The 27,279-nt window shown below is 48.6% G+C and overlaps 1 protein-coding gene across 1 annotated transcript in view; it reads right to left on the reverse strand.

Annotated features, from left to right (window-relative positions):
* Positions 1 to 2,281: 2,281 nt before the first annotated feature.
* LOC132578339 (growth hormone-releasing hormone receptor-like) overlaps positions 2,282 to 27,279 on the reverse strand; it is a 51,680-nt gene continuing 26,682 nt past the window's right edge. Inside the window, exons 6-12 of the mRNA XM_060248283.1 lie at positions 22,539 to 22,671; positions 19,927 to 20,080; positions 12,174 to 12,234; positions 9,877 to 9,946; positions 8,831 to 8,922; positions 5,921 to 6,056; positions 2,282 to 2,434 (exon numbers count right to left, since the gene is read on the reverse strand). Of these exons, the coding sequence (XP_060104266.1) occupies positions 2,282 to 2,434; positions 5,921 to 6,056; positions 8,831 to 8,922; positions 9,877 to 9,946; positions 12,174 to 12,234; positions 19,927 to 20,080; positions 22,539 to 22,671 (799 nt within the window). The remainder of the gene's footprint in view (positions 2,435 to 5,920; positions 6,057 to 8,830; positions 8,923 to 9,876; positions 9,947 to 12,173; positions 12,235 to 19,926; positions 20,081 to 22,538; positions 22,672 to 27,279) is intronic.

Genomic DNA, 27,279 nt, shown 5'->3' on the forward strand with positions numbered 1-27,279 from the left:
CACATTGGACTTCCGTGGTGGTCTCCACTCCAGGTACCAACCAAGCATGACCCTTCTTAGCTTCTGAAATCTGATGAGATCAGACTAGCTTGGGCTACCCAGCTCAGGGCAAAACTGTATCTCCAGTCAAATGATCTCAACCACCAGGGTTTAGGAGAGGCTTCTACCAAAGTCTTGGAGAGCTGCTTCTAGCCATAATAGGTAAGACCAAGCTTGGCCAATCATCATTCTGACTAACATGGGACAAATCTGCCCGCTGATAGAATGGGTTGGTTTCTTCGCACCCTCTTTATTCACCTGCAGTCCCCAGTTCAGGACAGGCTTTTTGTTGGTTCTTTCAAAATAGCTGCCCCACTTTCCATTAGAGATCGGAGAAACTTCTAATAAAAATAAATAAAACCAAATGTGTACACGATGGTCCCACCACAACTTGAACAACAATTAAGATCAGATAATACATCAAAACATCAGAGAGCCCTTAATAAACCAGTCAGATAGCAAACGCAAAATCCTAGGCCTTCAAGAAGCCCTTTCAAATAATACCACCTTGCGGGCTTTCCATCACTGAATTAGGGAACAAAGTACTATTTGGGAGGGGGCCCAAAATGGTACTTTGTTCCCAACACCACCACCACCCCTGTGTTGGGAGCAATGATGGAAGATGTTTGTAGGCATGTATGTGCTTCTTGCTAGGAGGGCACTACACAGAGGAACCAAACATGGTTTCTCCATGGGTTGGTACAGAGAGAGGTGGTTCTTCAGGTAAGTGGGTCCGAGGTTGTGAAGGCTTAAACCAGCACTTGAAATGGAGCATGAAAACTGTCAGTCAGTTTATCTGCCCATAACACTAGTCCTTATCAACTGATGAGCCAATGCTTTTTATACAAGGTGACGTTTTTGAGTAATCTTCAAGGGCCGACCCACAGAGAGCAATTTGCAGTAGTCTAGCCTTGAAATTACAGGAGCAGGGATCAGGGTAGTCAGATCTGTCGAGTTCAAAGGGGAAGACAAACTCCAGATCAATTGAAGATGGAAGAAAATGCTCCTCATAACCTTTCCAGGCCTACTTTTCCATCATCACTCCTGGATCCAGGCTATCTCCCTCCCCCAAACTCTTCACCTGCTCCATGAATAACAGCCAAACCTGATCTAAAGTTGGCAGATCAATTGCCCATCAGAGCATCAGTTTTCCCAACCAACATCACCTCCGTCTTGCCTGAATTCAGTTTAAGCCGATTCGCCCTTGTCTACTTGACCACAGCATTCATCTAAGACAGAGACAGCTGCTTATGTAGGCTTAGTAAATGATACATTCAGTTGGGCGTCTATACAGTAGTGACAGCACCCACCTCCCAAACTCTGAATGATCTCATTCAGCGGCATTCTATAAATGTTGAAGAGCTTTGCTAAGAGGACAGAATATGAGAGATAACAGAAGTCAGATTCCATACAGATTTCATAGGAGAGATAACAGAAGTCAGATGACTCAGCCTTCGTTAATCAGTCTCTTTGTGTATCAGAAGAGATGACCATAGAGTTATAATTCTCTGAACCAGAGTCTCAGAGTGGCTTACAATCTTCTTTCTCTTCCTCTCCCACAACAGACACCCTGTAAGGTGGGTGGGGCTGAGAGGGCTCTCACAGCAGCTGCCCTTTCAAGGACAACTCCTGTGAGAGCTATGGCTAACCCAAGGCCATTCCAGCAGCTGCAAGTGGAGGAGTGGGGAATCAAACCTGGTTCTTCCAGAGAAGAGTCCGTGCACTTAACCACCACACCAAACTGGCTCTCCACCAAACAGGTTTTAAAAAACCCTTGGAGCCAATGGATGGGACCATCAGTGTATGTTGCTGCCATTCCATCCCCAACTGTAAGTCCTCCCCCCCCCCAAAAAAAATCACAATGTTTTGCTGGAGCTATAGGAATACTTGGAAGCAACATGAAGAATTAGATTTCCAGAATAATGTTCTACAACAGGTCCAGTGCTATTCTAGGTGGAACACAAAGGGCAAAATCAGACATCCACATAGGTTTCACAATCAAATATGTGAAACTAAGTCCACTGAAAAGCTACATTTGAGGCAATGTGAGACATAAGATAAATATGTAGTGTCCATTCTGTCATGGCCCGTTCAGGGGACCAAAATCTAAGGGCCACTGACTTCAAGTGACAAACGTGGATGCATGAACCAGCCCTAAGTTTTACTGATAAATCTAGGTGAAATGCATTCTGGGTCTCTCTGCTCGCCCATCCCTGCCTGTCTTCATCCTATTGGCTCCCCTTCACACACGGAAGTTGACATTTTGATCCCGGAACTTGACGGCATGGTCCATCTTGTCCTCTTCCTCCAGATGGGCATCAACCCATAACTGTTGCCGTGCCACTTCCGGCAAATTTCTGCTTGCACCTGGAGAGAGAAAGACCCACTGTTGTGACTGCAGGTTTTTAGATGTAATCAGAAAATTACAACTGAAGGTTTTTCTTCATTACCATTCTCTTTGCTTTTAAGTTCCTTTTTAAGTTTTAAGTTTCCTTGCTTTTAAGTTCAGCCCATCGTTTGCTCCCTCTTTTCGTCGATTCAATGTTATATTGATTTATGTCTGCCATATCTCCCTGTAGATTTAAACCACAGGTTTTTATGACAGACATCAACCGATGTAATATCCAGTCAACCACTAGAGGGGGCAAAACACATGTGGAACAGAAGGAGAAAGGCCGAAGAAACAGGAACTTACAAGCAAGGAAAATGAGCTTGCTGAAAAGCCCTTTGAGTGGGAAATTCCTCACAACGGATTTCATAAGTAGCCCAGCAGGAGTTTGTTTGCATATTAAGCCACACCCCCTGACATCACCATTGTTTCACACAGGGCTTTTTATACAAAAGGCTTTTTATTAGGGTTTGTAGAATCTTTCGGGATCAAGTGCCGTGTTCTACTGGAGAAAGTTTTCCTTCCAGACGTTTCGTTCTCAGCTGCGGAGAACATCCTCAGTGGCATTGCAGCCAGAGCAGGCGCTCAGACCTTCTTGGCTGCTGTGCATTAAGTGGGGCCAGGGCTGCTGGAGAGCTGCTTTTTCTTTTTCTTTCTTTTTTTCCCAAGTTTACAAATTTCTATTACAAAATAACAACATAACATACAGAATAATAACATAACAGTCAACAAAACAATAAACAACATGAACACTAACTATCATCCCATCTGTTAACAATCACACTCCCAACCCCCCCAATCATACGAGGGGCGTTCGGGGTCTAACAATTTACAATCTCTATTACTCGAAAACTAATCCTTTACTTTCCACCCAGAAATAAATTGGATTCCATACAAAAGGCTTTTTCTACAGCAGGAACACATCTGCAGATTAGGCCATACCCCCTGATGCCAAGCCAGCCGAAGCTGCATTTCGGTGCGTTCCTGCTCAAAAAAAAAGTCCCGGTTTGCAACAATTTAAATGAACACACCTCTGAAAAATGGGGAACATTCACAAGAGGCGCGCAGAAAACATAGTAAAATGTAAATGATTCAATCCCCTTACCTCCTTATTTAGGAAACAGTATAGAATGGCTACGAGGAACCCCTGCATAAGAAAACAAAGAGACCCAAGATAATTGATCGGATAATATGGAGAACTATACCAGCCATGAACACAGGAAGCTGCTGAAGCACGTCTTCACCCCAAAGGGTGGAATTCACTGCCACAGGAGATGGTGGCGGCTACAAGCGTAGCCAGCTTCAAGCATATGGAGCAGAGGTCCATGAATGGCTACTAGCCACAGCTTATTGTTGGAACTCTCTGTTTGGGGCAGTGATGCTCTGTATTCTTGGTGCTTGGAAGGGGTACAGTGGGAGGGCTTCTAGTGTCCTGGACCCATTGGTGACCTCCTGATGGCACCTGGGTTTTTTTTGGCCACTGTCTGACACAGAATGTTGTACTGAATGGGTCATTGGCCTGATCCAACATGGCTTCTCTTATGTTCTTTATCACGAACCAGACCCTTGACCCATCAAGGTCAGTATTGTCTACTTGATCTGCCGGCGGCTCTCCAGGGTCTCAGGCAGAGGTCTTTCCCATCACCTCCAACCTGGTCCTTTATCAACAGGAGACGTTGGAGGCCAAACGAGAGACTTTCTGCATACCAAGCAGTTTGTTTCTGAAATGATGTCGCAGTAAAACAGATTGCTCAGCTTTGTGAATCTTAATTTGAGATTTGTGTCCCTTCATCTTTTGGTATGCCCAGACAACAAGGACACTGGGTTCAGCTACTGGGCAGTAGTTGGTAAGGTTGTGCCATTGGGCTGGTCACTATTAGGATGGCACAGCGCTCTGATGTTTAACGCCAGTTCATTCAATGCACTGTTTCTATGCTGCAGTCCTTGCAAAATTATTTTTTAGCTTAAAAAAACCACCAGGTTTGTAATTCAGAGAGATTCCCAGATTTGAACTGTCCTGTGTGTGGCACTGTGTCAAGCACTGTGTCAATTTACCTTTATGTAACCATAGTGCTTGACACACTGGCACTGTTCCTATTAGCAGTTCTTGCAGAAATCATCCCCGTCTCCCAGGTTTGTAATTCAGAGAGATTCCCAGATTTGAACTAAGGTCCTGTGTGTGGCACTGTGTCGAGCACATCTGTGTCAATTTACCTTTATGTAACCATAGTGCTTGACACACTGGCACTGTTCCTATTAGCAGTTCTTGCAGAAATCATCCCCCTCTCCCAGGTTTGTAATTCAGAGAGATTCCCAGATTTGAACTAAGGTCCTGTGTGTGGCACTGTGTCGAGCACTGTGTCAATTTACCTTTATGTAACCATAGTGCTTGACACACTGGCACTGTTCCTATTAGCAGTTCCTGCAGAAATCATCTCCCTCTCCCAGGTTTGTAATTCAGAGAGATTCCCAGATTTGAACTAAGGTCCTGTGTGTGGCACTGTGTCGAGCACATCTGTGTCAATTTACCTTTATGTAACCATAGTGCTTGACACACAAGGGCCTGGATCTGTGTCGGGAGCCGATTCCACAAGGTTGGGGCCAGGACCGAAAAAGCCCTGCCCCTAGTTGAGGTAAGGCGGGCGTCTCTTGGGCCGGCGACGGCCAACAGATGTTGGGAGACCGAACATAACGACCTCCTGGGCATATAAGGCTACATTACAAGGCTGAATGCCAGGGTCACAGGGCCCACTTGTATACCAGGGGTGGCCAGTGGTAGCTCTCCAGATGTTTTCTGCCTACAACTCCCATCAGCCCCAGCCAACATGGCCAATGGCTGGGGCTGATGGGAGTTGTAGGCAAAAAAACATCTGGAGAGCTACCGTTGGCCACCCCTGGTATATACATCTCTGGATTCCCATGCAAGCACGTTATTGGGTCATTCAAACCTGTGGGGGGCCTGTGATTGGTCCAGGGCTGCAGAGATTTGGATCCTGCAGCCCATTGTTCCCAAGTCCCCAAGGTCAGTCCGTACGACTCCAATGAACATATATGAACATATGAAGCTGCCTTATACTGAATCAGACCCTCGGTCTATCAAAGTCAGTATTGTCTACTCAGACTGGCAGCGGCTCTCCAGGGTCTCAAGCTGAGGTTTTTCACACCTATTTGCCTGGACCCTTTTTGGGAGATGCCAGGGATTGAACCTGGGACCTTCTGCTTCCCAAGCAGATGCTCTATCACTGAGCCACAGTCCCATTCATGGCTCTCCAGGGTCTCAAGCTGAGGTTATTCACGCCTATTTGCCTGGACCCTTTTTAATTGGAGATGCCAGGGATTGAACCTGGGACCTTCTGCTTCCCAAGCAGATGCTCTACTACTGAGCCGCCGTCCCTCCCTCAATGGGCCAGGCAGGAACACCCAAAGTCTTCCCTCGAGCCCACATACATAACATCACATTTTTTATCCCTCTGCCTCTAATTCCATAATCACCTGGAACGATCCAATGCAGAGCTCCAAGTAGAAACGGATTCCCATGTGGGTGTGCTCTCCTTCCGGGAGGAAGTTGAAGATGATGTAATGCGTTCCAAAGAGAGGGATGAGAAGGAGGGTGGATTTGGAGAGACGCCTGACAGGGGGCGAGAAATTAGAAGCGGGGTGGTGGGGAGGGGGGTAAAAACAAAATCATGTTGGGGCCTCGCAAATAGCACACAGCGGCCACTAGATGGCAGCGGTCACCGTTATCTGAGATGAGGACCATCACAAAGACTTCCGGCACGGAGTTCAGAAACGAATTGATTTCTAGTTCTTTATATAAAATATTTCTATTCTTTACGCAGGAGGAAGAGAAGGAGATGGGATTTATACCCCGCCCTTAACTTGGAATCTCAGAGCAGCTTACAATCTCTTTCCCTCCCCTTCCCCACAACCGAGAGCCAGTTGGGTGTAGTGGTTAAGTGAGTGGACTCTTATCTGGGAGAACCGGGTTTGATTCCCCACTCCTCCACTTGCACCTGCTGGAATGGCCTTGGGTCAGCCATAGCTCGCGTAGGAGTTGTCCTTGAAAGGCAGCTGCTGGGAGGGCTCTCTCAGCCCCACCCACCTCACAGGGTGTCTGTTGTGGGGGAGGAACATATGAACATATGAAACTGCCTTATACTGAATCAGACCCTTGGTCCATCAAAGTCAGTATTGTCTACTCAGACTGGCGGTAGCTCTCCAGAGTCTCCAGCTGAGGTTTTTCACACCTGTTACCTGGACCCTTTTTAGTTGGAGATGCCGGGGATTGAACCTGGGACCTTCTGCTTACCAAGCAGATGCTCTACCACTGAGCCACCGTCCCTCCCCTTAAGATAAAGAACATAAGGAAGATAAAGGAGATTGTGAGTCGCTCTGAGAATCGGAGATTCAGAGTGGAGGGCAGGATATAAATCCAATATCATCGACCCTGTGAGGCAGGTGGGGCTGAGAGAGCTCTGAGAGAACTGCTCTGGAGAGAACAGCTCCGACAGAACATGGGATTGACCCAAGGTCACACTAACAGCTGCATGTGGAAGTGTGGGGAATCGAGCCAAATACCAGCCAGGGCTGACCCTGCTTAGCTTCCAAGATCTGGCTGGATTGGGCTAGCCCAGAATACCCAGAGCAGGCCAGGGCTGCTACGCAGAGGCACGCAATAACAAATCACCTCTGAGAGACTCTTGCCTTGAAAACCCTACAGGAGCCACTAGAAGTAGGCTGACTTAATTGCAGTTTCCACCACCAGAGCAGAGGTCCATCAGTGGCTCTTAGCCATGGCTTATCGCTGGGACTCTCTGTCGGGGGCATTGAGGCTCTGTATTCTTGGTGTTTGGGAGGGGCACCAATGGGAGGGCTTCTGGTGTCCTGGCCCCACTGGTGGACCTCCTGATGGCACCTGGGGGGTTTTTTGGCCACTGTGTGACACAGAGTGTTGGACTGGATGGGCCACTGGCCTGATCCAACAGGGCTTCTCTTATGTTCTTATGTGACACAGAGTGTTGGACTGGAGGGGCCACTGGCCTGATCCAACATGGCTTCTCTTATGTGACACAGAGTGTTGGACTGGAGGGGCCATTGGCCTGATCCAACAGGGCTTCTCGTATATTCTTATGTGACACAGAGTGTTGGACTGGAGGGGCCATTGGCCTGATCCAACAGGGCTTCTCGTATGTTCTTATGTGACACAGAGTGCTGGACTGGATGGGCCATTGGCCTGATCCAACAGGGCTTCTCTTATGTTCTTATATGACACAGAGTGTTGGACTGGAGGGGCCATTGGCCTGATCCAACAGGGCTTCTCGTATGTTTTTATGTGACACAGAGTGCTGGACTGGATGGGCCATTGGCCTGATTCAATAGGGCTTCTCTTATGTTCTTATGAGATACAGAGTGTTGGACTGGATGGGCCACTGGCCTGATCCAACATGGCTTCTCTTATGTCCTTACGTCTGGGGCAGTGAGGCTCTGTATTCTTGGTGCTTTGGGGGGGCACAGTGGGAGGCTTCTAGTGTCCTGGCCCCACTGGTGGACCTCCTGAAGGCTTTTGGGGAGTTTTTTGGCCACTGTGTAACAGAGTGTTGGACTGGATGGGCCATTGGCCAGATCCAACATGGCTTCTCTTACATTCTTACGTTCTAGCCCCTGGAGACAATATTGACCATGATAAACTCATAGCGTGGACTCAAACAGAAGCATCATGTGTTCAATTCACATCATGCATCATACGGCTATTAGCCACAGGGTATTGATGGAACTGTCTGTCTGGGGCAGTGATGCTCTGTATTCTTGGTGCTTGGAGGGGAGGCAACAGTGGGAAGGGTTCTGGTGTCCTGGCCCCACCGGTGGACCTCCTGATGGCACTTGGGGGTTTTTAGCCACTGTGTGACACAGGGTGTTGGACTGGATGGGCCACTGGCCTGATCCAACATGGCTTTTCTTATGTTCTTATATGACACAGAGTGTTGGACTGGATGGGCCACTGGCCTGATCCAACATGGCTTCTCTTATGTTCTTATGTGACCCAGAATGTTGGAATGGATGGGCCATTGGCCTGATCCAACATGGCTTCTCTTATGTTCTTCTGTGACACAGAGTGTTGGACTGGATGGGCCACTGGCCTGATCCAACATGGCTTCTCTTATGTTCTTCTGTGACACAGAGTGTTGGACTGGATGGGCCACTGGCCTGATCCAACATGGCTTCTCTTATGTTCTTATGTGACACAGAGTGTTGGACTGGATGGGCCACTGGCCTGATCCAACATGGCTTTTCTTATGTTCTTATATGACACAGAGTGTTGGACTGGAGGGGCCACTGGCCTGATCCAGCATGGCTTCTCTTATCTTCTAATGTTCCTATTCCCATTTGTGCCCAGTCAGTTACCTGTATTGAGAAGAGTTGTTGAAGTTGATTTGTTTCGGATCTAATTTTTTCAGCAGGATTCTGATGATGTTGATAAAAAGAACAAAGTTGACCTGTCCGGGTTTTGTAAGAAAAGGAGTGGGAAAGCTCATTTAGCTTTAACAGCATCAGCATCAACAACGACAAATCCCTTTTGGGATACGAGATTATACCGTTCATTAGGGGTGTGTGCAGGGGGAGTTTGGGGGAGTTACCGTTTTGGAACTGGGCTTCTGCAGGCAAAACAATGAACACGATCACTTTCTTTGGGGTAGGGGGATACTGGTTCAGCTTTAAAATCAGTGCCATGTTTTTCATGCTCCAAGTTTTCTGTACCATATTCCATGCGTGCGCACTACAGACCCCATTGTGTTCAATGCACAGCCCAAAGGGTAATTAACACGCAAAATTCACTGCCACAGGAGGTGGTGGGGGCTACAAGCATAGATGGCTTCAAGAGGGGATTGGATAAACACGTAGAGGAGAGGTCCATCAGTGGCTATTAGCCACAGCATATTGTTGGAATTCTCTGTCTGGGGCAGTGATGCTCTGTATTCTTGGTACTTGAGGGGGGGCACAGTGGGAGGGCTTCTAGCCCCACTGGTGGACCTCCTGATGGCACCTGGCTTTTTTGGCCACTGTTGTGACACAGAGTGTTGGACTGGATGGGCCACTGGCCTGATCCAACATGACTTCTCTCATGGTCTTAAGAGTTTCCTGCACAACAGCCACGGAACCTAACGCCACCAAAATTGCATGGAACAGAACAGTCCTTCCTCTCGAAAATGGCTTTAAATTAAGGGTGAAGTGGCTGAATCAAGCCTGCCTCTTCCTCCCAGCTTGGGTATTCCAAAGAGTTGCCACAGTCAAGCTTGCTTAGCTTCTGAGATCCAGCAAGTTCGGGCTTGCCTGGGCTATCAAGCTCAGGGCACAAAACAGCTTTTGAAGTTCATCCCCCACCCTGCCTGGAAAGCTATCACAACTCCCCACTACCAAAAGAAAAAAAAATACGGAAATTCAATACACACCGCAACAGAAAAGATGATTGGGCCTTTGATCAGCCACCAGTACGGAGAGCCTTCAGTTATGTCCCAGCACCTAGAAGAAGAAAATTTTGGATTTTTATCCCACCCTAACACAGAGTCCCGTGGTGCAGAGTGGTAAAGCTGCAGTACTGCAGTCCAAGCTCTGCTCACGACCTGAGTTCGATCCCGGCAGAAGCTGGGTTCAGGTAGCCGGCTCGAGGTTGACTCAGCCTTCCATTCTTCTTCTGAGGTCGGTCAAATGAGTCCCCAGCTTGCTGGGGGGAAAGTGTAGAGGACTGGGGAAGGCAAGGGAAAACCACCCCGTAAAAGTCTGCCATGAAAATGTCGTGAAAGCAACATCATCCCAGCGTCAGAAATGACTGGTGCTTGCCTTTACTACCTTTACCTTTACTTTATATCCCACCCTATACTCTGAATCTCAGAGCGGTCACAACCTCCTTTACTTCCCCCCCCCCCTCACACACACACAGCAGACACCCTGTGAGGTGGGTGGGGCTGAGAGAGCTCTCCCAGAAGCTGCCCTTTTAAGGACAACTCCTGCAAGAGCTATGGCTGACCCGAGGCCATTCCAGCAGCTGCAAGTGGAGGAGTGGGGAATCAAACCCCTTCTCGCAGGTAAGAGTCTGTGCACTTAACCACTACACCAAACTGGCTAGCTAGAAAGTGTCCACCATAGTTAATGCAAAGCATCATCCACAGTCTCTCCAAATGTATACTAGGGTTGCCAATCCCCAGATGGGGGCAGGGGATCCCCCAGTTTGGAGGCCCTCCCCCCGCTTCAGGGTCATCAGAAAGTGGAGGGAGGGGGAGGAACTGTCTACTGAGCACTCAATTTTTGCCTATGGAGAATGATTCCCATAGGGCAGAGGTGGTCAACAGTAGCTCTCCAGATGTTTTTTTGCCTACAACTCCCATCAGCCCCAGCCATTGGCCCTTGCTGGCTGGGGCTGATGGGAGTTGTAGGCAAAAAAAAATCTGGAGAGCTACCGTTGGCCACCCCTGCCACAGGGTATAATAGAGAATTGATCCATGTGTATCTGGGACTCTGAGGGGCTATTTTATGAGGCGGAGGCACCAAATCTGCAGCATAGCATCCGGTGCCTCTCCTCATAACACCCTCCAGGTTTCGAAAAGATTGGGCCAGGGGGTCCAATTCGATGAGCCTCCCCAAAAAGGTGCCCCTAGCCTTCATTATTTCCAATGGAGGGAACGGGTGCAGTTCCTTTCAACGTGATGGCCAGTGTTCAGCGTGAGAGCCAGTTTGGTGTAGTGGTTAAGTGTGCAGACTCTTATCTGGGAGAACCGGGTTTGATTCCCCACTCCTCCACTTGCACCTGCTGGAATGGCCTTGGGTCAGCCAGAGCTCTGGCAGAGGTTGTCCTTGAAAGGGCAGCTGCTGTAAGAGTTCTCTTAGCCCCACCCACCTCACAGGGTGTCTGTTGTGGGGGAAGGAGATAAAGGAGATTCTGAGCCGCTCTGAGACTCTTTGGAGTGGAGGGCGAGATATAAATCCAATATCTTCATCTACCTCACAGGGTGTCTGTTGTGGGGGAGGAAGGTAAAGGAAATTGTGAGCCGCTCTGAGACTCTTTGGAGTGGAGGGCGGGATATAAATCCAATATCTTCTTCTTCTTCCCTTTGGAGTTCAATGATGCTTGTCACAACCTTGCTTCTGGCTCCACCCCCCAACGTCTCCTGGCTCCACCCCCAAAGTCCCCAGGCATTTCTTGTATTGGACATGGCAACCCTAACATGTACTGATTTAGTTAATATATTCATACCACCGCACTCAAGGCAGTTTACACTTCCAAATATGACTTAGAATTTCACATGCATAGGCTGGGGAACGAAAGGGACCCTAGTAGGGTGTAATGCCATAGAGTTCCTCCTTCTAAAAGAGTCATATTCTCCAGGGGGACTGATCTCTATAGTCTGAAGACAAGTTATAATTCCGGGAGATCTCTACATACCACTTTTGCGCAGGCCTGTATTACTACCCAGTCCCTCTTTATTGCTGCCACCTGGGCTTTTTTCCTTTTTTGTAGCAGGGACTCCTTTGCCTATTAGGCCACACCCCTGATGTAGCCGATCCTCCTGGAGCTTATAGGAGGCGCTGTACTAAGAGCCCTCTAAGCTCTTGGAGGATTGGCTACATCAGAAGGGCGTGGCCTGATATGCAAAGGAGTTCCTGCTACAAAAAAAGCCCTAGCTGCCATCTCCCTAGGGATTCTCTGCTCGGGAACCACAGCTATAGAAGTGGAAAAGCAGGCATGACTTACGCAGTGTCTTCAAAATGCACCTTGACCAAGATCCAGACGGTAGTAAAAAATGTTGGCACACCTGGAGGGAAAAAGGGGGAAAAAAAACATGAGGGTTGGGTGCCTTCTACCAATAAATTGGATCCTAAGAAATCAATATCTGTCCTGCTCTGTCCAAGAACATAAGAACATAAGAGAAGCCATGTTGGATCAGGCCAGTGGCCCCTCCAGTCCAACACTCTGTGTCACATAAGAACATAAGAGAAGCCATGTTGGATCAGGCCAGTGGCCCCTCCAGTCCAACACTCTGTGTCACATAAGAACATAAGAGAAGCCATGTTGGATCAGGCCAGTGGCCCATCCAGTCCAACACTCTGTGTCACATAAGAACATAAGAGAAGCCATGTTGGATCAGGCCAGTGGCCCCTCCAGTCCAACACTCTGTGTCACATAAGAACATAAGAGAAGCCATGTTGGATCAGGCCAGTGGCCCATCTAGTCCAACACTCTGTGTCACATAAGAACATAAGAGAAGCCATGTTGGATCAGGTCAATGGCCCATCCAGTCCAACACTCTGTGTCACATAAGAACATAAGAGAAGCCATGTTGGATCAGGCCAATGGCCCCTCCAGTCCAACACTCTGTCACATAAGAACATAAGAGAAGCCATGTTGGATCAGGCCAGTGGCCCATCCAGTCCAACAATCTGTGTCACATAAGAACATAAGAGAACATAAGAGAAGACATCTCACAGAGGTCTGGGAGGAGCAGAGCAGAGCAGCTCTGATAGCTGAGACAGCTGGAGAAATTGCTGAGAATTTCTGAGTTTTGAAGGACTACATTCTAAGGTTTGTGGGGCTGCCTAAAATTCTAAGGTGTGATAGCTGGGGAACTGCTCTTTGTTTGGTTGACTGCTCTTTGTTTGGTTGACTGCCTTAAGGGTGAAAGAGATTGAGAGTGATTGCTGCTGATTGAGAGTGATTGCTGAGGAGTGCCCTGCTCCACCTCTTTGCATTTTAAGCTGCGCCTTGGCCTGTGGCTCTTCGCCTAGGGGCTCCCTAAGGAGCAGGAACCCAGATCCCTGGCTTCCTTGTTCTCCAAATAAGGTAAGTTCCCAATAAGGTAAGTTTAGGTAAGTTGACCCGCCAGAAGGGGAGCCACTTAAACAGCATTTAAAGAGGACTGTATATTTTAATATATATATATATATATACAATGAAGATAGAATGCCAGCAGGGGGTTGGGGGCTTTCCAGTGTTTTGCACTGAGTGTCACATGTATGACTATCTGCCCAAAGGACAGAAGTCTTGGGTGTGTGCTCGATGCAAGGAGCTCCTGGTCCTCAGGGAACGAGTTCGTACCCTTGAGGCCGAGGTGACTGCCCTGGAGAAGCAGAGACGGTCAGTTAGGCACTTGGGGAAGACTCTCGGGGGCGTATTAGATGAGCCCCGCTCTGAACGTAGCAGCCCCGTTGCTGCCAGAGAGCGTGAGGGTCGAGAGGGAACAGGGCACCGTGCTGAGGATAAGGGGAATGCGCCCTCAGAAGGGACCTCTTCTTCGGTCGGTGAGCGGGAATCCTTTCGCGCCAAGGAACCATCCCTGAGCAGGGGGAGAGGGGGGGTATTGGTAGTTGGTGATTCGATCATTAGGCAAGTAGACAGCCGGGTGGCGAAACCGCGTACTGACCGTATGGTGACTTGCCTGCCTGGTGCGAAGGTAGCGGACATTACGCGTGTAGTAGATAGACTGATAGACAGTGCTGGGGAGGAGCCTGTGGTCGTGGTGCATGTTGGCACCAACGATGTGGGGAAATGCAGTCGTGAGGTCCTGGAGGAAAAATTTAGGCTGCTAGGCGGGAGACTTAAGGCCAGGACCTCCAAGGTAGCCTTCTCGGAAGTGCTACCTGTTCCACGTGCAGGGCAGGAGAGACAGGCACAAATTAGAAGTCTCAATGTGTGGATGAGACGATGGTGTAAGGAGGAAGGGTTTAAGTTTGTTAGGCACTGGGATGCTTTCTGGAACAAGCGGGAGCTGTACAAAAGAGACGGTCTCCACTTGTCCCCGGATGGAACCAGGCTGCTGGCGCTTAAAATCAAAAAGGTGGCAGAGCAGTTTTTAAACTAAATCTTGGGGGAAAGCCGACAGGAGATGAAATGTCTCTGGTTCGGGAGGACTCGTCTCAAAGAGATGAAGGGTTAGCTGCTATTTTTCTACCGGGTAACGGACCGGAGTTGTCCACTGTGAAGGTGACAAACAATATGGACTGTCTGCCAGTGTCTCGAGGCGGCAGGAGGAAGGTGGCGGGCCTAGCTCGCCTGGGAAATTATAGATGTTTGTATGCAAATGCTAGAAGTGTTCAAAGTAAAATTGGTGAATTGGAATGTTTAGTGCTGGGAGAAAACATAGACATTGTGGGAATTTCAGAAACTTGGTGGAATGAAGAGAATCAGTGGGACACGGTGATTCCTGGATATAAGCTATATCGGAAGGATAGGGAGGGAAGGGTTGGAGGTGGGGTGGCTCTGTATGTCAGAGAGGATATACGGTCCAGTAAGGCTGAGATCAGAGAATTAGATTCACTTTTAGAAATGCTTTGGGTTGAAATAGAGGGCCCAAAAGGAAATTTAACTATGGGAGTTTGTTATCGCCCACCAAATCAAAAGAGAGAGGACGATTATAATATGATGGAAGGCTTAAAGATAGCGGCTAAACGTAAAAACTGTGTTGTAATAGGTGATTTTAACTACCCGCAGATTGATTGGGTCAATATGTGTTCTGGTCGAGAGAAAGAGATTGAGTTTCTTGATGCTCTCAATGACTGTGCTATGGAGCAGATGGTCTCAGAACCTACCAGGGGTGGGGCGATCCTGGATTTGGTCCTAAGTAATGCCCAAGACTTGGTGAGAGATGTAAAAGTGATTGCGCCGCTTGGGAGCAGTGACCATAATGTTATTGATTTCACCGTTTGTATAAATAGGGAGTTGTCCAAAAAGACCGCCACAACCACGTTTAACTTTAAAAGGGGTAAATACACTGAGATGAGGAGGCATGTGAGGAAGAAACTGAAAGGAAAGGTACATACGGTCAAAACCCTTGAGAAAGCTTGGACGCTATTTAAAACTATAATCCTAGAAGCTCAGATAAAATACATACCACAAGTTAGGAAAGGCACAAACAGGCATAAGAAAAGGCCTGCGTGGTTAACAAATAAAGTAATGGAAGCTGTAAAAGGTAAGAAGGACTCCTTTAAGCGGTGGAAAACCAGTCCAAGTGAGATTAGTAAAAGGGAACACAGGCTGTGGCAAATCAAATGCAAGACTGTGATCAGGCAGGCAAAAAGGGACTATGAGGAGCATATTGCAAAAAACATAAAGACCAACAATAAAACTTTCTTCAAATATATTAAAAGTAGGAAACCAGCCAGGGAGGCAGTGGGGCCCTTGGATGACCATGGGGTAAAAGGACTACTGAAGGAGGATAGGGAAATGGCTGAAAAGCTAAATGAATTTTTTGCCTCCGTCTTCACTGTAGAAGACGAGAACTTTTTGCCCGCCCCAGAACCACTAATTTTGGAAGGGGTGTTGAAAGACCTGAGTCAGATTGAGGTGACAAATGAGGAGGTCCTACAACTGATAGACAAATTAAAAACTAATAAGTCACCGGGTCCGGATGGCATACATCCGAGAGTTCTGAAGGAACTCAAAGTTGAACTTGTGGATCTTCTAACAAAAATCTGTAATCTTTCATTGAAATCTGCCTCCATTCCTGAGGACTGGAAGGTAGCAAATGTCACCCCCATCTTTAAAAAAGGTTCCAGAGGAGATCCGGGAAACTACAGGCCAGTCAGTCTGACTTCAATACCGGGAAAGTTGGTAGAAACCATTATCAAGGACAGAATGAGTAGGCACATTGATGAACACGGGTTATTGAGGAAGACTCAGCATGGGTTCTGCAAGGGAAGATCTTGCCTCACTAACCTGTTGCATTTCTTTGAGGGGGTGAACAAACATGTGGACAAAGGAGACCCGATAGATGTTGTTTACCTTGACTTCCAGAAAGCTTTTGATAAAGTTCCTCATCAAAGGCTCCTTAGAAAGCTTGAGAATCATGGAGTAAAAGGACAGGTCCTCTTGTGGATCAAAAACTGGCTGAGTAATAGGAAGCAGAGAGTGAGTATAAATGGGCAGTCTTCGCAGTGGAGGACGGTAAGCAGTGGGGTGCCGCAGGGCTCGGTACTGGGTCCCATGCTTTTTAACTTGTTCATAAATGATTTAGAGTTCGGAGTGAGCAGTGAAGTGGCCAAGTTTGCGGATGACACTAAATTGTTCAGGGTGGTGAGAACCAGAGAGGATTGTGAGGAACTCCAAAGGGATCTGTTGAGGCTGGGTGAGTGGGCGTCAACGTGGCAGATGCGGTTCAATGTGGCCAAGTGCAAAGTAATGCACATTGGGGCTAAGAATCCCAGCTACAAATACAAGTTGATGGGGTGTGAACTGGCAGAGACTGATCAAGAGAGAGATCTTGGGGTCATGATAGATAACTCACTGAAAGTGTCAAGACAGTGTGCGTTTGCAATAAAAAAGGCCAATGCCATGCTGGGAATTATTAGGAAGGGAATTGAAAACAAATCAGCCAGTATCATAATGCCCCTGTATAAATCGATGGTGCGGTCTCATTTGGAGTACTGTGTGCAGTTCTGGTCGCCGCACCTCAAAAAGGATATTATAGCTTTAGAGAAGGTGCAGAGAAGGGCAACTAGAATGATTAAAGGGCTGGAGCACTTTCCCTATGAAGAAAGGTTGAAACGCTTGGGACTCTTTAGCTTGGAGAAACGTCGACTGCGGGGTGACATGATAGAGGTTTACAAGATAATGCATGGAATGGAGAAAGTAGAGAAAGAAGTACTTTTCTCCCTTTCTCACAATACAAGAACTCGTGGGCATTTGATGAAATTGCTGAGCAGACAGGTTAAGACGGATAAAAGGAAGTACTTCTTCACCCAAAGGGTGATTAACATGTGGAATTCACTGCCACAGGAGGTGGTGGCGGCCACAAGTATAGCCACCTTCAAGAGGGGTTTAGATAAAAATATGGAGCACAGGTCCATCAGTGGCTATTAGCCACAGTGTATGGAGCACAGGTCCATCAGTGGCTATTAGCCACAGTGTATGGAGCACAGGTCCATCAGTGGCTATTAGCCACAGTGTATGTGTGTATATAACATTTTTTGCCACTGTGTGACACAGAGTGTTGGACTTGATGGGCCGTTGGCCTGATCCAACATGGCTTCTCTTATGTTCTTATGTTCTTAAGCCATGTTGGACCAGGCCAGTGGCCCCTCCAGTCCAACACTCTGTGTCACATAAGAACATAAGAGGAGCCATGTTGGATCAGGCCAGTGGCCCATCCAGTCCAACACTCTGTGTCACATAAGAACATAAGAGAAGCTATGATGGATCAGGCCAGTGGCCCATCCAGTCCAACACTCTGTGTCACATAAGAACATAAGAGAAGCCCTGTTGGATCAGGCCAGTGGCCCATCCAGTCCAACACTCTGTGTCACATAAGAACATAAGAGAAGCCCCATTGGATCAGGCCAGTGGCCCATCCAGTCCAACACTCTGTGTCACATAAGAACATAAGAGAAGCCCCGTTGGATCAGGTCAGTGGCCCATCCAGCCCAACATTCTGTGTCACATAAGAACATAAGAGAAGCCCCGTTGGATCAGGCCAGTGGCCCATCCAGTCCAACCCTCTGTGTCACATAAGAACATAAGAGAAGCCCCGTTGGATCAGGCCAGTGGCCCATCCAGTCCAGCCCTCTGTGTCACATAAGAACATAAGAGAAGCCATGTTGGATCAGGCCAATGACCCATCCAGTCCAACACTGTGTATCACACAGTGGCCGATATATGTGTGTGTGTATACACACACACACACATATATATATATATATATATATATATATATATATACTGTGGCTAATAGCCACTGGTGGACCTCTGCTCCATATTTTTATCCAATCCCCTCTTAAAGCTGGCTATGCTTGTAGCCGCCACCACCTCCTGTGGCAGTGAATTCCACATGTTGATCACCCTTTGGGTGAAGAAGTACTTCCTTTTATCCGTTTTAACCCGACTGCTCAGCAATTTCATTCAATGCCCACGAGTTCTTGTATTGTGAGAAAGGGAGAAAAGGACTTCTTTCTCTACTTTCTCCATCCCAGGCATAATCTTGTAAGGCTCTATCATGTCACCCCGCAGTCGACGTTTCTCCACGCTAAAGCGCTCCAAGCGTTTCAACCTTTCTTCATAGGGAAAGTGTTCCAAACCTTTAATCATTCTAGTTGCCCTTTTCTGCACTTTTCTTGGAGGATTGGCTACATCAGAGGGGTGTGGCCTGATATGCAAATGAGTTCCTGCTGCAAAAAAAAGCCCTAGCTGCCACCACCCTACGGATTCTCTGCTCGGGAACCACAACTATAGAATTGGAAAAGCAGCTATATATATAAGGCAGATCCAAACAGTAAGGCTGATCCATGCAAGAAGGCTGATCTAAACAAGAAGGCAGATCCAAACAAGAAGGCTGTTCCATACATACTGATCCAAGAAGGCATGATAGAGGCTTATAGAATTTTGCAAGAAGAGGAGAGAGTTAGCAAAGAGAAATTTATCTTCCTCTCCCAAAAGACTAGAGCTCGAGGGCATCTAATAAAGCTGATGGTCAGTGGGTTCAGGACAGAAAAACAGGAAATACCACTTTACACTAGGGTGTTTTTTTTGTAGCAGGAACTCCTTTGCATATTAGCCCATACAGTCCTTAATTAGTCAATCCTCCTGGAGCTTACAGTAGGCCCTGCACTAGGCTTGCCAATCCTCATCTCCCAGCGGGGGTTCTTCCGCTTTCCCAGGCTCCTTCCCACCCTCAGTCAGCTGGCCGGCAGGGGGAAGCCCCTCCCCCAGAGGACCGTGTGACTTTCCACCTCCGGAGGCTTCAGGCTCCGATTGAAAGGCTCCCTCTTGGGATGGGGTGTCTGGGTTGCTGTGAAGAAGCTGGCAGCAACTCATGAGTAGAGAGGCCAATCCCTCGCTTCAGAGTCGCCAGAAACGGGGGCGGGGGAGGGAAATGTCTGCTGAGCACTTCAGTATTCCCTATGTGGAGATCCATTCTCATAGGGTATAATGGGGAATTGATCTAGAGGTTTCAGGGGCTCTGGAGAAGCTGTTTTTTGAGGTAGAGGCACCCAATTTTCAGTATAGTATCTAGTGTCTCTCCCCAAAGTACCCCCCCCCCCCCAAGTTTCAAAACGATTGGACCAGGGGGTCCAATTCTATGAGCCCCAAAAGAAGGTGCCCCTATCCTTCATTATTTCCTATGGAAGGAAGACATTTAAAAAGGTGTGCTGTCCCTTTAAATGTGATGGCCAGAACTCCCGTGGAGTTCAATTATGCTTGTCACACCCTTGTTCCTGGCTCCGCCCCCAATGTCTCCTGGCTCCACCCCCAAAGTCCCCAGATATTTCTTGAATTGGATTTGGCAACCCTACCCTGCACTAAGAGCCCTCTAAGCTCCAGGAGGATTGGCTACATCAGGGGGTGTGGCCTAATATGCAAAGGAGTTCCTGCTATAGAAAAAAAGACCTCTGCTTTACACAGAGAGTGATTAAAATGTTGGATTTGCAGCCAGAGGATGGTCATTTGTGTGCTTGCTTCTCCACCTTCGCCATACATACACGAATGGATAAAGAAGAAACTGAAGCCACCTGGAACTTACCCCAGCCGAAGAGAACGAGCCACCAGAAATATCGTCTTCCATGGAGAAAGGATGAGATCAGTAGGCAGTTTAAGTAAAGAGCTTCCACTAGAAGCCAGATGAAATTGGTCATCATGAAATAGTGAGAGAAGACCACGGAGATCTTGCATTGAGTCTGAACAGGGGGGAGAAAGTTCATAAATGGTAGAAGAAGAAGAAGAAGAAGAAGAAGAAGAAGAAGAAGAAGAAGAAGAAGAAGAAGAAGAAGAAGAAGAAGAAGAAGAAGAAGAAGAAGAAGAAGAAGAAGAAGAAGAAGAAGAAGGAGAAGGAGAAGGAGAAGGAGAAGGAGAAGGAGAAGGAGAAGAAGGAGAAGGAGAAGGAGAAGGAGAAGGAGAAGGAGAAGGAGAAGGAGAAGGAGAAGGAGAAGGAGAAGGAGAAGAAGAAGAAGAAGAAGAAGAAGAAGAAGAAGAAGAAGAAGAAGAAGAAGAAGAAGAAGAAGAAGAAGAAAGATTGGATTTAGACCCCACCCTTCACGACCCAAAGTAGTCTCAGAATGGCTTACAATCGCCTTTCCCTTCCCCTCCCCACAACTGACATCCTGTGATCAGTGTTCCCTCTAAGCTGAGTTGGTGTGAGCTAGTGCACAATTTTTTAGCTTCCAGCTCACACCTTTTTGTCTTAGCTCCAGAGCATAATAATTTATGCAGTAGCTCACAGTTTTAATGCCAATAGCTCACAAAGTACAATTTTTGTTCACAAGACTCTGCAGCTTCAAGGGAACATTGCCTGTGAGGTAGGTGGGGTTGCCAATCCCCAGGTGGGGGAAGGGGATTCCCTGATTTGGAGACCCTCCCTCTGCTTCAGAGTCATCAGAAGGCGGGAAGGGGGAGGGAAATGTCTGCTGGGAACTTTATTATTCCCTATGGAGATTTATTCCCATAGAAAATAATGAATTGATCTGCGGGTATCTGGGGTTCTGAGGGGGCTGTTTTTTTGAGGTAGAAGCACCAAATCTTCCGTATAGCATCCAGTGCCTCCCCCCAAAATGCCCCCCAAGTTTCAAAAGGATTGGACCAGGGGGTCCAATTCTATGAGCCCCAAAAGAAGGTGCCCCTATCCTTCATTATTTCCTATGGAAGGAAGGCGTTTAAAAGGTGTGCAGTCCCTTTAAATGTGATGGCCGGAACACCCTTTGGAGTTCAATTGTGTTTGTCACTCCCTTGCTCCTGGCTCCACCCCCAATGTCTCCTGGCTCCACCCCCAAAGTCCCCAGATATTTCTTGAATTGGACTTGGCAAGCCTAGAGGTAGGTGGGGCTGAGAGAGTTTTGACAGACACTGCTCTTGAGCAGAACAGCTTCTGACAGAGTTATGACTGATCCAAGGTCATTCCAGCAGCTGCAAGTGGAGGATTGGGGAATCAAACCAGGTTCTCCCAGATAACGCACTTAACCACTACACCAAACTGGAGGAGGAGGAGAAGAAGAAGAAGATTGACTCCTTCACTTGGAGTCTCAGAGCAGCTGACAATCTCCTTTCCCTTCCTCTCCCCGCAACAGACACCTTGTGAGGTAGTTGGGGCTGAGAGACCACTGCAAGAACTCTAACCGATCTGAGATCACCCCTGTGGAGGAGGAGTGAGGAATCAAAGCTGGTTCCCCAGATCAGATTCGGCTGGTCTTAACAATGACCTCAAACTGGCTCTCCGCTGCTGGAAGCAGGACCAACCCCATCCAGCAGGCAGATCAAGTAGGGTTTGTTGGAGTCCCTAAGTTAAACTGGACTGTGTCACTCTAACGTTACGGTCTCAATGCTCATTCGTTTCTACACTCAGCAGCTGAGCCGTGGCCCCGAACCTCAAACCTCCCATTCATGGTAGGCAGGGGGCCCTAGGAACATATGAACATAAGAAGCTGCCTTATACTGAATCAGACCCTCGGTCCATCAAAGTCAGTATTGTCTTCTCATTCTGGCAACGGCTCTCCAGGGTCTCAAGCTGAGGTTTTTCACACCTATTTGCCTGGACCCTTTTTTGGAGATCCCGTGGATTGAACCTGGGACCTTCTGCTTCCCAAGCAGATGCTCTACCACTGAGCCATAGTCCCATTCATGGCTCTCCAGGGTCTCAAGCTGAGGTTTTTCACACCTATTTGCCTGGACCCTTTTTTGGAGATGCCAGGGATTGAACCTGGGCCCTTCTGCTTCCCAAGCAGATGCTCTACCACTGAGCCACCGTCCCTCCCCTTTGGAGAGAAAGAGGTGGTGGAGCTCATCCGGGGCTTGTTATGCAGCTACATCTACTCGTCAATGGGCGAGGTGGGGAGGAGGAACATTCAGAAAGGTTCGGGAGCTGCGCTCCTTTGAGCTCCCGCTGAATCCGAGGCCTGGTGGTAGGCATGGACTCCAGCAGTTGTTACGGAACGACAGATTCTCATCTGGGGTGGTTTTTGAGCCCCTGCGCAACACAAAACTTCTTGACACGCAATCAGCTTTTTGCTTAGCAGCTTCCCACGCAGCCATCCCTCGTCTTCATAGGGGAGGTCTAGAACGGCCACCTGCTGCCGTTCCCAGAAGCCCTCGGTCTCCCCTCCCTGTCGTGTGATTAGATCGGCTCTGGGTGGGTAAACAGCCTACCGTGGAGAAGCTGCAGTAGTCTGTGCCTTCCGTCTGGAAAACCACCAAGTCTTTGACGAAAATCGCCATGGCTTTCAGGATGAAGGTGAGGAACAGATGGATGTGGATATAATTCCTGGGGCAGCGGAGCCTCCTGCAGGGACAGAAAGGAAAGTGATCCGGTGAGGCACAGTGTAATATAGTGCAGGGGTGGCCAACGGGAGCTCTCCAGATGTTTTTTTGCCTACAACTCCCATCAGCCCCAGCCAGCATGCCCAATGGCCGGGGCTGATGGGAGTGGTAGGGGAACACATCTGGAGAGCTACCGTTGGCCACCCCTGTCCTATATCTTCTCCTCCCACATAAATAAATACAATTCAGAATAACATAAACCAGGGGTGGCCAACGGTAGCTCTCCCGATGTTTTTTTGCCTACGACTCCCATCAGCCCCAGCCAGCATGGCCAATAGCCGGGGCTGATGGGAGTTGTAGGGGGGAACATCTGGAGATCTACCACTGGCCACCCCTGTCTTATATCTTCTCCCCCCACATAAATAAATACAGTTCAGAATAACATAAACCAGGGGTGGCCATCGGTAGTTTTCCAGAGGTTTTTTTTTGCCTACAACTCCCATCAGCCCCAGCCAGCATGCCCAATGGCTGGGGCTGATGGGAGTTGTAGGCAAAAAACATCTCGAGAGCTACCCTTGGCCACCCCTGTCCTATATCTTCTCCCCCCACATAAATAAATACAATTCACAATAACATAAACCAGGGGTGGCCAACGGTAGCACTCCAGATGTTTTTGCCTACAACTCCCATCAGCCCCAGCCAGCATGGCCAATGGCCGGGGCTGATGGGCGTTGTAGGGGGGAACATCTGGAGAGCTACCGTTGGCCACCCCTGATGTAGTGGGTTCCACACAGAGAAGAGGTGAGGTGGTAGTCAAACATCGGCTCTGGAGAGCCAGTTTGGTGTAGTGGTTTAGTGTGCGGACTCTTATCTGGCAGAACCGGGTTTGATTCCCCACTCCTCCACTTGCACCTGCTGGGATGGCCTTGGGTCAGCCATAGCTCTGGCTGGAGTTGTCCTTGAAAGGGCAGCTGCTGGGAGAGCCCTCTCCAGCCCCACCCACCTCACAGGGTGTCTGTTGTGGGGGAGGAAGGGAAAGGAGATTGTGACCGCTCTGAGACTCTTCGGAGTGGAGGGCGGGATATAAATCCAATATCTTCATCTACCTCACAGGGTGTCTGTTGTGGGGGAGGAAGGTAAAGGAGATTGTGAGCCGCTCTGAGACTCTTCGGAGTGGAGGGCGGGATATAAATCCAATATCTTCTTCATCTTCTTCTATTAGGTACAGCATTCGGAAGGCTGCACTTCAAGACTGAGGAATGGGGCCAACTATATACAACTCAGGGTTCCCGTGCAAGCATGTGATTGGATCACTCAAACCAGCAGGGAGCCCGCGATTGGTGCAGGGCAGCAGGCATTTGGATCCTGCCGCCCATTGCTCCCAAGTCCCCAAGCTCCATTCATACGGTTCCAATGAGCCAGGAAGAAGCACCCAATTCAGTCCCCACTCGAGTCCACATGCGCAACACACAGCATAGTGGTTAGAGCAGCAGTTAAGTTAGGAAGCATCCAGTTGGAATGTCGCCCGACGCCCAAATTCAGAGAGGGGCTACTTTCTCAGAAGCAGCTGGGAGGAAGATTTTGGATCGCTTTCACTTCACAAGAAGGAAAACAGAGCCTAGCCACAGCATCGATTCAGGGCAGGGCTCTACTGGAGGTGGAGAGGGCATTGAGCCCTTCAAGTCTAGCTAGGATTTGTGGATTCAAGTCAGGTTAATGGTAAAGGTAGTCCCCTGTGCAAGCACCAGTGATTTCCAACGCTGGGGTGACGTTGCTTCACAACGTTTTCACGGCAGACTTCTTAAGGGGGTGGTTTGCCATTGGCTTCCCCAGTCCTCTACCCTTTCCCCCCAGCAAGCTGGGGACTCACTTGACCGACCTCGGAAGGATGGAAGGCTGAGTCAACCTCGAGCCGGCTACCTGAACCCAGCCTCCGCCGGGATCGAACTCAGGTCGTGAGCAGAGCTTAGGACTGCAATACTGCAGCTTTACCACTCTTGCGCCACAGGGCTACTGACATTTAAAAGAGATTTTTAAAAAGATGTCTTTTATTTTCTTTTTAAGAGTTATCAAAGATTTCAGGTTTTCACGGCTGGTAACATCATTAGGGTTTGTAGAGTCTTTCGGGCTCAAGTGCCGTGTTCTGCTGGAGAAAGTTTTCCTTCCAGACGTTTCGTTCTCAGCTGCGGAGAACATCCTCAGTGGCATTGCAGCCGGAGCAGGCGCTCAGACCTTCTTGGCTGCTGTGCATTTTTAAGAGTTGTTTGAAAAACCAAAACTGAGGCAATCCCACTTTGGATGACAGAAATGTAGCAAGGGTCAGATCACAGAGATCTGCTCCACCACAGATCTGTTCTTCTAGTGGAACTCCCCTCCATAGGACATGGACATATGAAGCTGCCTTCTACTGAATCAGACCCTCGGTCCATCAAAGTCAGTATTGTCTACTCAGACTGGCAGCGGCTCTCCAGGGTCTCAAACTGAGGTTTTTCACACCTATTTGCCCGGGCCCTTTTATGGAGATGCCAGGGACTGAACCTGGGACCTTCTGCTTACCAAGCAGATGCTCTACCACTGAGCCACCGTCCCTCCCCAACACGTTCTGTTGGAGATCAATACTTCCGCTAGAAGAATGGAACCCCTCTCACTCTTCTTAATATTTGGAAGAACTTCCTGACTGTTAGAGCAGTTCCTCAGTGGAACAGGCTTCCTCACGAGATGGTGGGCTCTCTTTCCTTGGAGGTTTTTAAACAGAGGCTAGATGGCCATCTGACAGCAATGAGGATCCTGTGAACTTAAAGGGAAAGGTAGTCCCCTGTGCAAGCACCAGTCTTCTCTGACTCTGGGGTGATGTTGCATCATGACATTTTCATGGCAGACTTTTTACGGGGTGGTTTGCCATTGCCATAGGAGAGCAAGTTTGGTGTAGGAGAGCAAGTTTGGTGTAGTGGTTAAGTGTGCGGACTCTTATCTGGGAGAAGCAGGTTTGATTCCCCACTCCTCCACTTGCACCTGCTAGCATGGCCTTGGGTCAGCCGTAGCTCTGGCAGAGGTTGTCCTTGAAAGGGCAGCTGCTGTGAGAGCCCTCTCCAGCCCCACCCACCTCACAAAGTGTCTGTTGTGGGGGAGGAATGGAAAGGAGATTGTGAGCCGCTCTGAGACTCTTCGGAGTGGAGGGCGGGATATAAATCCAATATCTTCTTCTTCCCCAGTCCTCTACACTTCCCTCCCCCCAGCAAGCTGGGTACTCATTCTACCAACCTCAGAAGGATGGAAGGCTGAGTCAACCTGGAGCCAGCTACCTGAACCCAGCTTGTGCCGGGATCGAACTTAGGTCATGAGCTTGGACTGCAGTACTGCAGCTTACCACTCTGCGCCATGAGGCTCTTGCTAAGTTCCCCTGTGAACTTAAGGGGAGGTATTTCCTGCATCGTGAAGGGGGTTGGTCCCTTCCAACTCTATGGTTCTATGATTCTAACATGGCCCCCATGGAGGCCATGTTAGAAGAGGGAGAGGGGTTCCATTATTCTAGCAGAGGTATTTTCTCCAACAGGAAAATTCTCCCCTGGTTCCTTCCACTAGAGGAGAATGGATCTGGACCACAAAATGGACTTTTTACACACTGACTTCTAACCTGTCTGTGATCAACACTATACCTCCGGTGATCCCGAAGCTCTCCTGCAGTGTGGCCGCGCTCTCCGCTTTTTTGGAATTGTTACAAATCCTTTCTACGCCACTTATCCCAACCGCTTTATGAACGTGACTATACAGCTGCCAAGAACAAAAACGACTTAGGAACAGCCTAGGGTTGCCAAGTCCAATTCAAGAAATATCTGGAGACTTTGGGGGTGGAGCCAGGAGACATGAGGGGTGGAGCCAAGATCAAGGCTGTGACAAGCATAATTGAACTCCAAAGGGAGTTCTGGCCATCACATTGAAAGGGACTGCACACCTTTTCAATGCCTTCCTTCCATAGGAAATAACGAAGGATAGGGGCACCTTCTTTTGGGGCTCATAGAATTGGACCCCCTGGTCCAATCTTTTTTGAAACTTGGGGGGTATTTTGGGGAAAGGCACTAGATGCTATACTGAAAATTTGGTGCCTCTATCCCAAAAAGCACCCCCCCACCCCAGAGCCCCAGATACCCGTGGATCAATTCTCCATGATTTTCTACGGGAATAAATCTCCATAGGGAATATTAGAGTTCCCAGCAGACATTTCCCTCCCCTCCCCCCTGCTTTCTGATGACCCTGAAGCGGGGGGAGGGCCTCCAAACCGGGGGATCCCCTGCCCCCACCTGGGGATTGGCAACCGTAGAACAGCCTCAAAAGTGCCACACCGTTACTGAGGACCCTTGGCTTGGAAAGCCCAAAGAGACTTGCAAATAAAAAACCAAACCAGATCAGTCCGAGTTATAACCACCTGCCCTAGACCAGAATGCCTATGGACATACCCAGGGGTCATTTTGTAGAAAAATAGGTGGTGGAGCTCATTAGCATAACTCATTAGCATATGCCACCACCCCCAGCCAAAAGCAACCTGATGTGAGAAAGGAGAGCCCAGGCGAATGAGGCCTGATTGGGCTGGCTAGAAATCCAGCCAGCTCAAGCAGGCCTCGCTCACCTGGCG

This window comes from Heteronotia binoei, chromosome 10 (assembly GCF_032191835.1).
Source record: "Heteronotia binoei isolate CCM8104 ecotype False Entrance Well chromosome 10, APGP_CSIRO_Hbin_v1, whole genome shotgun sequence".
NCBI lineage: Eukaryota > Metazoa > Chordata > Lepidosauria > Squamata > Gekkonidae > Heteronotia > Heteronotia binoei.